The 12,286-nt window shown below is 35.0% G+C and overlaps 1 protein-coding gene across 7 annotated transcripts in view; it reads right to left on the reverse strand.

Annotated features, from left to right (window-relative positions):
* IQCB1 (IQ motif containing B1) overlaps positions 1 to 12,286 on the reverse strand; it is a 150,244-nt gene that overhangs the window by 20,414 nt on the left and 117,544 nt on the right. For all 7 annotated transcript variants that reach the window (XM_065942665.1, XM_065942663.1, XM_065942662.1 and 4 more), the window contains 2 exons: positions 9,911 to 10,004; positions 5,130 to 5,229 (listed from right to left, as the gene is read on the reverse strand). In XM_065942665.1, the coding sequence (XP_065798737.1) occupies positions 5,130 to 5,229; positions 9,911 to 10,004 (194 nt within the window). The remainder of the gene's footprint in view (positions 1 to 5,129; positions 5,230 to 9,910; positions 10,005 to 12,286) is intronic.

Consider the following 12,286-nt stretch of genomic DNA (forward strand, 5'->3'; position numbering starts at 1 on the left):
TCATCCCACCAAGGAGTATATGATTTTCTAGGGGTATGTTCCTTTGATTATCCATTTACTACTGATTAGGATATTTTGCAATTCTGTAAAAGTAGATATTGCATAAAAAGATGCTCAACGTTGCTCATTATTAGAGAAATACAAATCAAAACTACAATGAGGTATCACCTCACACCAGTCAGAATGGCTATCACCAAAAAATCTACAAACACTAAATGCTGGAGAGGATATTGAGAAAAGGGAACCCTCCTGCACTGTTGGTGGGAATGTAAACTGACCCAACCATTAGGGAAAACAGTATAGAGATTCCTTAAAAAACAAGGAATAAATCTACAGTATGACCTAGCAATCCCACTCCTGGGCATAGTCCCTGAGAAAACTACAATTCTAAAAGACACATGCACCCCAATGTTCACTGCAGCATAATTTATAATAGCTAGGACATGGAAGCAGCCTAGGTGTCCACTGGCAGATGAATGGGTAAGGAAGCTGTAGTATATATATACAATGGAATATTACTCAACCATAAAAAGGAACACATTTGAGTCAGTTCTAATGAGGTGGATGGATGTAGAGCCTATTATACAAAGTGAACTAGGTCAGAAAGAGAAAAACAATTGTCGTATATTAACACATATATATGGAATCTAGAAAGATGGAACGGTCGAACCTATTTGCAGGGTAGCAATGGAGACATGGACATAACAGAACAGACTTATAGACACAGGGCTGTGGGGTGGGGAGGAAGGAGAGGAGGGGATGTATGGAGAGAGTAACACAAAACATATACATTACATATACATGTAAAACAGACAGCCAATGGGATTTGCTGTGTGCCTCAGGGAACTCAAACTGGGGCTCTGTAACAACCTAGAGGGGTGGGATAGGGAGGGAGGTGGGAGGGAGGTTCAAGAGAGAGGGGACATAGGTATACCTATGGCTAATTCATGTTGATGTTTGGCAGAAACCAAAACAATATTGTAGAAAAATTATCCTTCAATTAAAACTAAATAAATTTAATTATTAAAAAAGAAGATATAATATTAATGCATATATATGGAATCGAGAAAAATGGTACTGAGGAACTTAGTAGTGAATGACTTGTGGACACAAAGTTGAGGGTGGGACGAACTGAGAAAGTAGTATTGACATATTTACAACTATCATGTGTAAAACAGATAGTTACTGGGAATTTGCTATATAACAAAAGGACCCCAGCCTGGCACTCTGTGATGACCTAGAGAAGTGAGCTGTGAGGACAGGAGGAAGGTTCAGGAGGGAGGGGATATATATAATAATGACTGATTCATGTTGTTTTATGACAAAAACCAACACTGCACTGTAAAGCAATTTACTACCAATTTAAAAAAGAAAAAATAACTGGAATAAAAAAAAGTAGACATTGGCTTGTAGAAAGCAAATAATGGCAAGGATTCTTATCTGAGAGCAATGCAAACAGACTCTTACTCAATAATATAAATAAACTTTTGTCCAGTTAGAAAAAATAACCATGAACACTTATAACTGATATTCTCCACTATTCAGCTTTTGTGGGAAAAGTTTCTTCTGGTCCTCTTCCCTCCTCTGTTTACAGATTTTTTACTGTTTTTTTTTTTTTTTCTTCTGTTTTCTTTGTAGGCTTTCCCCCCAGTACACCCCTAAAAGGTTACTGCCTAGGATTACATTTTGGGCCAATTTCTTTTCTTACTCAATTCATATTTTTCACTGAGCTCTTCTCTCATGTTTTTAACTATACTTTTTAGCCTGATAACTCGTTAAGTCCATAATTCTAGTCGAGATCTCTTCCAGAAGTCCTATTCACTGTCAGTGGACATTTGAGTTGTCTTGTCTTTGACTATTACAGATAAAGCTGCTATAAACATTTGTGTGTACAAGTCTTTCCATGAACTCTTATTTCTCTGCCTGCTGAACATATCTGCCTATGCTGAACAAACCAATATTGAATTTGTTTTGGCTAAGAAGAGGTGGCAACAATACACAGAAGAACTATAGAAAAAATATCTTCATGACCCAGATAATCATGAGAGTGTGATCACTCACCTAGAGCCAGACATCCTGGAATGAGAAGTCAAGTGGGCCTCAGCAAGCATCACTACGAACAATGCTAGTAGAGGTGATGGAATTCCAGTTATTTCAAATCCTAAAAGATGATGCTGTGAAACTGATGCACTCAATATGCCAGAAAATTTGGAAAACTCAGCAGTGGCCACAGGACTGGAAAAGGTCAGTTTTCATTCCAATCCCAAAGAAAGGCAATGCCAAAGAATGCTCAAACTACTGCACAATTGCACTCATTTCACATGCTAGCAAAGTAATGGTCAAAATTCTCCAAGTCAGGCTTCAACAGTATGTGAACCATGAACTTCCAGGTGTTCAAGCTGGATTTAGAAAAGGCAGAGGAACCAGAGATCAAACTGCCAACATCCATTGGATCACAGAAAAAGCAAGAGAGTTCCAGAAAAACATTTACTTCTGCTTTACTGACTATACCAGTCTTTGACCGTGTGGATCACAATAAACTGTGGAAAATTCTGAAGAGATGGGAATACCAGACCACCTGACCTGCCTCCTGAGAAATCTGTATGCAGGTCAAGAAGCAAGTTAGAATTGAACATGGAGCAACAGACTGGTTCCAAGTTGGGAAAGGAGTACATCAAAGCTGTATATTGTCACCCTGCCTATTTAACTTATATGCAGAGTACACTATGCAAAATGCTGGACTGGATGAAGCACAAGTTGAAATCAAGATTGCTGGGAAAATATCAATAACCTCAGAAATTCAGATGACACCACCCTTATGGCAGAAAGCAAAGAGGAACTAAAGAGCCTCCTGAAGAAAGTGAAAGAGGAGAGTGAAAAAGCTGGCTTAAAACTCAACATTCAGAAAACTAAGATCATGGCACCTGGTCCCATCACTTCATGACAAATAGATGGGGGAAATAATGGAAACAGTGACAGACTATTTTTTTGGGTTCCAGAATCACTGCAGATGGTGACTTCAGCCATGAAATTAAAAGATGCTTGCTCTTTTAAAGCTGAGACAAACATAGAAGGCATATTAAAAAGCAGAGATATTACTTTGCCAACAAAGGTCTGCCAACTCAAAGCTATGGTTTTTCCAGTAGTCATGTATGGATGTGAGAGTTGGACTATAAAGAATGCCGAGTGCCAAAGAATTGATGCTTTGGAACTGTGGTGTTGGAGAAGACTCTTCAGAGTCCTTTGGACTACAAGGAGATCAAACCAGTCAATCGTAAAGGAATCAGTCCTGAATATTCACTGGAATGACTGATGCTAAAGCTGAAACTCCAATACTTTGATGTTCATCAAGACTTGATGATTTTTTATTTTGACAAGCTTCATTAAAGTATAACTGATATACAGCAAACTGCACATATTTAAATGTATAATTTGCTAAGTTTTGACATTCCCCTATCACAATAAAGATAATGAATATACCCATCACCCCTTAAAGTTTCCTTTTGTTTCACTGTACTCCTTCTCCACTTACCCTCCCTGGCACCTTATTTATACCTCTGTCACTATAGATTAGTTTACATTTTCTAGAATTTTATACATAGTTATGACTATAGACCCTAACTGAACATCATCAGTTTGCAGAAATGATTCCTGCAAGAAATGATTACTTTTTATTACTAAAGGAAGAGAGGGGGGAAAAAAGGAGATCAAAATAGAGATTCTATGATTGCACAAGTTTGATTTTCTCATCTTATTAAAGCCAAATCAAAATATGACCATTTCTGCTAAACTTCCTGCCTTTGTACACTATTTTAAGATATAGGCAGTTTCAATAACCAGATGAAGTGAAATTGCCTGGAAATAATTTGATCCTTTCAGATCTTGCCTTTATTGTTTAGATGATCCACAAAAGTGCTCAGTCTACTGCTATTATCCCTCACTACCAAGATGAAACTATCCTGAGAACTCTACCTAATACTCCATTTTTCATGAAATTTTCCAGTTTTGCAGCTGGAATCAGGCAGCATTCTGGCTCTGTGTGAGTTTCTGGTACTGCTCCTTTTAATCCTTTTGGAATACTGTTTCCAAGACATTGAGTAGTTTCCTCAAATGCAGGTGCTGATCAATACTACTGAAAACTTGAAGGGGATTCTGCAGATCTCTGGGGTTCTCTCTTTGTGTAGTTCTCTCTTCCATGATATCTTGTCATGAACGCTAGCCTACTTTTCATGTTCTATATGTTCTTATTTCTGTGCATTTGCTTATGTTGTTACCTCTGCCTAGAAATATTGTTTTCTCTTCTCCTCACTGGTTAATTTCTCATCCTTAAAGTTTCATCTCAGGTGTTACATTCTCCTCGAAGTATCCCCCACCTCAGTTTGGTTTAGGAGCACCTCTTAATACTTAATTAACACTGTACCTTATTATACTGTAATATAATTGTGTTTATGTATTAGTCTCTCCCACTATATTGTAAGCTATTTGAAGATAAGGTTCATATCTTAATCAATTTTATAAATCCAATGCTAGACAATACTTGGCACATATACTAGATGCTTAATAAATCCATATTGAGCTGAAATAAATCAATGATTTCAACAGTGTTTACTCTGCCTTTCTATTTTAACCTGGGAAAATTTGTCTATTACTTCTTTTTTTACTCTAGAAGGGCACAGCACTTGGCAAATACTGAGCTTGCAGTCTGCTAAATAAGTACATAATTGTTCAGTCACTAAGTCGTGTCTGACTCTCTACAACCCTATGGACTGCAGCATGCCAGGCTTCCCTGTCCTTCACTATCTCCTAAAGTTTGCTCAGATTCATGTCCATTGAGTCAGTGATGCTATCTGATTAGTCATTTATTATTGTGATCCCAATATTCTCCTTCAGATATCATAGTAATTTTTCTTCTCTAAGACTGAAATAGGGCTAAGTTCTGAAATAAGATACAAATTCAATAATAAACTTTCTTTTACAGTATATTTTTTATATTCTTTTTAAAAAATACAATGGTAATAACAAAGCTTCTTAAATGTTATGTACAAGTCATATACAATTGATTTTAGTAAAACTGGTAATGCTTCTAATCAAAAATAAAAAATTCTATATATTTTATAAAGCAAAGTCACCTATTGATCTGCAGTATGTTCTGTAGCATAGTCAGGACCGTAGATCCTATTTGAACATTATCAGTTTGCAGCAAGTGCAAGAAATGATCACTTTGCAGTACTAAAAAAAAAGAAAAAAAGAAAGATTACGATTCTATGATGATACAACTGGGATTTACTTGTCTTTTCAAAACCAGATCAAAGCGTAAGCATTTCTGCTAAACTTTCTGCCTTGATATACTTTGCAGTAAAGTTATACTTGGTTATTTCCATAACCATAATAAGGCAGTTATTCCATTTTTATGAACAGTTACAAATAAAGAAATACTAAGCTAAGAATGTATCATTATCTTCCCTTAAATTAAAATAAAATACAACATATCCTAAAACTGAGTCTCCTTTTCTAACAGTGATTTGAGTGAAGACAATCACATTTTCTGTGAAAAAGAGAATATGAAGGAATAGCAATAGTTCAGAAGATTATAATCAGCAGCTCATGTACTTAAAAATTTAATTGTTATATAATGTACCATATTTGCTAATACCTTGTCTTAAATAATAATAAAATCACTAACTACTCAGAAGAGTATTTGGTTTGTAATTTTTAGGCTCTGAACAACCAGTTATGAAGACCTGGCACTACATGCTTATGCAAGTCACTTAAGCTCTCAGAAAATCTTACTTCTTCCTCTGTAAAGTTAAAACTAACAACTCTCTTACAGACTACTGTAAAATGTCCTAGAACAGGGTTGTTGTTATGTTCAATTGCTAAGTCAGGTCAGACTCTTTGTGATCCCATGGACTGAAGCAGGCCAGGCTTCCCTGTCCTTCACTATCTCCTAGAAGTTTGTTCAAACTTAAGGCCATTAACTTAGTGATGCTATCCAACGATCTTGTCCTCTGTCATCCCCTTCTTCTCCTGCCCTCAATCTTTCCCAGGATCAGAGTCTTTTTCAGTGAACTGGCTCTTCACATCAGGTAGCCAAAGTATTGGTGCTTCACCTTCAGCATCAGTCCTTTCGATGAATATTCAGAGTTGATTTCTTTCAGGACTGACTGGTTTGATTTTGCAATTCAAGGGACTCCCAAGAGTCTTCTCCAACACCACAGTTCCAAAGTATCAATTCTTTGGTGCTCAGCCTTCTTTTATGGTCTAACTCTCACATCTGTACAGGACTACTGGAAAAATCATAGCTTTGCCTAGATAGACCTTTGTCAGCAAAGTAATGTCTCTGCTTTTTAATATGCTGTCTAGGTTGGTCACAGCCTTTCTTCCAAGGAGCAAGTGTCTTTTAATTTCATGGTTGCAGTCACCATCTGCAGTGACTCTGGAGCCCAAGAAAATAAAGTTTGCCACTGTTTCCATTATTTCCCCATCTATTTGCCATGAAACAATGGGACCAGGTGCCACGATCTTAGTTTTCTGAATGTTGAGTTTTAAGCCAGTTTTCTTCTCTCACCTTCATCTAGAGGTTCTTTAGTTCCTCTTTGCTTTCTGCCATAAGGGTGGTGTCATCTGCATATATAAGGTTACTGATATTTCTCCCAGCAGTCTTGATTTCTAGTTTGCGCTTCATCCAGCCCAGCATTTTGCATGGTGTACTCTGCTTAGAAGTTAAATAAGCAGGGTGACAATACACTATCTAGGTTTGTCTAGAAACAACATGAAGTGAAGAAGTGAAGTGAAGTCGCTCTGTTGTGTCTGACTCTTTGCTGGACTGTAGCCGACCAGGCTCCTCGGTCCGTGGGAGTGTCCAGGTATGACTACTGAAGTGGGATGCCATTTTCTTCTCCAGGGAGAAACAGCATAGGTTCCCATTAAATGTCAGTTAATAGTCCTTTGTTCATTAACTGACCAGAATTTTAATTAAAGTGGGATCAGGTATGCTGGCAAGGCAGCTCTGTGAACACTATCCTAGCTTCTACACATTTTTTCCTCTTTCAGTCTCCTGAGGGGACATATTTGATTTCTTTCACATACTAACTACTATTCTTCATTTTTGTTTACATAATCCAATATTTCACTAGATACCATTTTTAAAAATCTAACAACTTCAAGAAACTTCTGATATTATTAAATATTTTTATGGTTTTTTATTTTCTATTTTTCAATAGCAAAAAAATTCTCTGTAGCTGGGATAAGTGTATTTTTCTATTTTTGTCTACCTAAAGATGTTTATTAATAACTTTAATTCTGAATTCACTGAAATCATGTAGTATGCAGTGTTTACATGTCTTTTCTCTATTTTGGAAAAAATATGATAAAATAATTTGTTGAAGTTATTCTACTTTAATAACATTTATGCTATATTATTATAAGATTTATTTTTGGAGCCCCTATATTGTTTTCAAGTATAGTCAGTTAACTATTTGGTCTCCCAACAAAAACTGATATTTGCCAATTTTTTAAAATTAAAGTTTACAATTAAAGTTTCAAACATGTATAAGAGTAGTATATATAACCCTGCATGTATTAGTCACTCAACTTCAACAATGATCAACTCATGGCCACTCTTGCTTCACCTACCCCATCTACTTCCTGCCTCCCATTTTACCTGAAAGCAAATCCAAGACATCAAATAATTTTATCCAGAAATATTTCAATACATATTCCCAAAATATTATGTATGAATTATTAAAACATAAAATATAGCCACTATCTAACCTAAATAATTATGATTCCCTGATTTTACCAAATATCCAGTCACGGCTCCTATTGCCATTTTTTGGGTGAATTTTCAGAAAATTACTTGAACTGGGATCCAAACAGGAGCCACACAATGTAACTGGTTATCTCTCAAATTTCTTTTAACCTATGGGTTTCTACTCAACCCTTTTACCCCTTGCAGTTTATTTGTTTACAAAATTATCTCAGCTGTCCTTTCAGCCTCCCATAGTTTACTTTTGCTAACTGCTTTTCTCTGGTGTAATTTAATGTTTCTCTGACCTTCGACAAATTGGTAGTTGGAGCTCCAGGATCAAAATGATTCATGTTTGAATTTTTGTTATATACTTGTCATATGTGAGGTTATAATGAGACATTACAATGAGGCACTTCATATCTGACTGTCTCTGCTTTTGAGATGTTGACAGTGATGGATAATTAATTCACTAAAGGTTGTAAAATAGCATGATTATATCATACCCTTTTTACTTATTAGCTGGAATATGTTTATAAAGAAAAAATTTTCCTCATCAATATGTAAGAAAAGGCAGTATAAATGATGGACTCTTTATTTATTTATTACCAGTTTTCAAAACGAATTGGTTCCCTAGCAGACTCTAATGCTAACTGTTTTTAATTGTGGCAGGAAATAAGTAATAAAAAGATTAGAGAAATGTTAATAATGATTGAATCTCAGTGATGAGTACATAGGGGTTAATTAAGCTATTCTACTTCCCATAGTAAAAGGTTAAAGTTAATAATCTCACTATATTTAATGTGTTTTAATCCACTGTAGTTATTACCCTCATTACTGTTGAATTTTACCATTTCTGGCTAGCAGAAGCCTCCTTATGTTGGCTCTTGAGTCCTTTTCACAAAATCCTAACAGATTTTGACTGCTTCCTTCCTGTCTAGTATTCAAGATACTTCTGGCTTACCCTGCATAGTTTCTACCTCATACCTATATACAGTCAGCCATTTCTCCAAGGAAGTGGTTCTTTTGAGAGAAAAACTTACTGGACATCCTATTTAATACCTATTTTATTGGTGTTTTAAATTGACAGACTGACCTGAGAAATATTGTCACTTTTGTTATAGTTATTATTTTGAAAAAGGACATGGCATATTTAAAACTTTTTTCACATAGTCTGTCTCCTGCTGTCTCTCTTTTAACTAGGTTTTTAGTATTACACCATAGTGTAGCTAAGCTCTTTACATTTTGGTAAAATAGTTCTTATAGTAGGGAAGTTTATAATAATATTTTTTCCATAAAGGGAAATGAACAGATAATGGTTTCTTTTTTTTTAAAAAGCAAGTATTTGAGCATGAAAGTAATTGCCTTTGGAAAATGGGAAATGGAGAGAGGTGTGAGGGCAAAGGACTGTGTTTATGTGTTTTTAAATAATCCTTATGGAACTCTCTGACTCTGTAAATGATGTACATGCATAATTCTGAAAGTAAAAAATAAAATATTAATATTCAGCTCAATTTTTATTTTCTAAAAATATCAATGTTCTTATATTATTCTATATATTACATTTTTCTTAGAGTAAATCTTTCAAGAAGGGAGGAACATTGTCACACTTATTATTAAAAATTACTTTCTAGTCTTAAGGAAACATAAAACTAACATATATTTATATTTTTCAATGTATGTACAGAAATAGCCTATAAAGTTTCCAGTTTAGTAAAATGTCACCATATAAAAGCTTAATCTTACCTCAATAGTTAGGCTGTGAGTTAAATCACATCTATACTCTTTACATAAGGATTTCTGTCACACTAAGTCTAAAAATACAACTGTAATCTTCGAAACAAACATAAAAAACTTTTCCCCGAGAATAAACTGTTACAATTATTAAGACTTATTTTAAATTTGCTACATAGAAAAAGCTAAGGAGAAAGTTTTATTTTAACAATACTCCCCTTAATGTAATATTATTGTTAATGTTGTCTGTTTAAAGCTGGAACATCCAAATTTGCCTTTACTTTTTGTGTATGGGGTTATTTCAACGTGCTTTTACTTAACTGTATTTATCTGTATTTAATGAAGTTTTTGTTTTAGAAAAAAATAATCAAACTGTTAGCAGGTGACTCTACAATGACTATCAGTTACATTAAAAATCTTTTCTCTTACCATTTTGGATGAGTTGAACATGGCCTCCCAATAGCCAGAAGAGAGAATCAGTCACAACGTCAAAAAAGTGTAGTAATGCATCTTTTTCTTCACCCTTAACACACACACAAGAATTGACTTTACTCTAATTGTTTTAGTTAATAAAAGGTAGACTTCTCGCCGGGGAGTCTTAGGACCAGGTTTTTGGATCCATCTTAGCTATTTATGAGGTATATAATCTTGAAGCTTTTATTTTCTTAATTTATAAAACTGTAGTTAAGGCTAGTAATATATATCAGAAGTGGTTGCTATCCAGAGGTCAAATGGGACAATATAAGAAGCATAAGAACTATAAGTTGATACACTAGGGATTTTTTGATACCAAACATTCATAAGAATCATCTATGGAGTTTTAAAAATATTCCTATGTACAGGTTTTAGTCCAAACATACTGAAATGTGAATCTCCAAAGTTAAGTCTAGACATCTGCTTTTTACACAGTTAGGTGGGTGACTTGGGTATGCAGCCAGGGTTGAACATCACTGCGATATGCACATATAGATGTCAGCATATAGGCATTCAGCATATTTCAGTTGCAGCTTCTACTCTATGACTCCATGAGAGCATGAGACCATGTTATTTAGCTCTCCACTATACACCCACTATATACTATACACCCAGTGTCTAAAACAGTTCAAACACACAGTTAAATCAATATTTATCCAATAAATAAATGACAATTTTTTTCTGCTTCTTTCCTTCTGGAAAGTAGAGTGAGGAATTATTCTAGATTAGAGTATGTGTCAAAGTGGGAAATAAGAAACAGAATACATTCACAGTTCTGTCTTTCCCTGGCCACATAATTTTACTGCAAAGTTAATATAAAGACCATTAATCTCATCCATGTTCTGAATGCACTATGGCATAAAAGTAATAACAGCAAAAATATGACTGCTATGGTTACTCTTTATAATAATGAAAGCATTTCCTTCCTATTATTCTAGTGCAGGGTTAGACAGGTGGTTAAACAGACATGTACTAACAAATATAACAACAGTCAAAAAAGAAAGAAGTGTCACATTAGATGAAGAATCCCTTTAGTCCAATAAACTGCCTTAGCCAGTTTCACTGAAAAGAAAGGGCACATAATCTTCATTGCTACCAATCTCAAAGGATATTGCTGGGTTCCTAAAATTACTACTTTCTTTTTAAAGTCCATCAGATAATGTCAAACTTAAATTCATAGCCTCTGAGACTGGTTAACAAGATTTATCCATAAGTCACTTCAAAATTCTGGCATAGGTGCTTTTCTATTCTTAAACATAGAATATATGTATATATGTATGTATGTGTGTGTCTGTGTGTATACACATATGTATGTATGCCTGTATATATGTATATTTTAACAAGTTTTCAGTTTAGGCCATAAAATCCTACGTATGTCCCACTATGTACTCCATTACCAACATACCAACTAATTTAAAAATATATATGATTGACAAACTACTAGGTAGATAGAATTAATAGATAAGTTCAGTTTTCTTGTTATTCTTTGTTGACAGCAGAAACAGAATTTTAATTAATTTTAAACCAAAGTCCAAACTTTCGTTTTAGTCTGTGCTGCTGATGCCATGATCCCATCAACAAACAAGTGCTACAGGAGGAACTGAATGGGCTCAGAGGCAGAGGCTGGGCCTTGAGGTCAAAGAGAGCGAGTCCTCCTGCTCAACCAGCCTGTCCATCACACCAGCACCTGCCACACTGGCACCGGAGTCATGGACTCAGATAGTAGCTTCCTGCCTGGATTCTGGACACTACTTCTGGACCCTTCTGAGCCTGTGCACTGAATCCTCTTTCTCTTGTCATCATCTTTTTATCCATCAACTTTAATTTATTCTGTAGTCAAAGGGCCCTCTTTTTTTTTTTTTTGTAGCTATTTACTCCCTTTGATGGATATACTAAAAAATTTTTTATCTCTATACTAACACCATAATAACAAATAGGAAAGTACTATGAAATGTACTGAAAGACAATATGAATGAAAATAATATAATTATTACTGCCTTTAAATGGGGAATATTAAATAAAAGTTCTTTGATGAAAACATAAAGCTTTCATAATGGTCTGAGCTCTTCATGAGATAGAAATTCATTTTACAAAGGAGGAAACAGAGGAAGAATGAAATCAAGTGATTTGTGTAAGAATCCAGAGTTAGTTTGTGGCACAGCCAGAAAAAGAAATCAGATCCAGGGCTTCCCTGGTGGCTCAGTGGTAAAGAATCTGCCTGCCAATACAGGATACATAGGACTGAAATGACACGGTATGTTATCTGACTAGGACAGAATTAAATTAGAAACTGATAACAATAAAATATCAAGAAAATCCTCAACTATCTGG

Source organism: Muntiacus reevesi, chromosome 8 (genome assembly GCF_963930625.1).
Source record: "Muntiacus reevesi chromosome 8, mMunRee1.1, whole genome shotgun sequence".
NCBI lineage: Eukaryota > Metazoa > Chordata > Mammalia > Artiodactyla > Cervidae > Muntiacus > Muntiacus reevesi.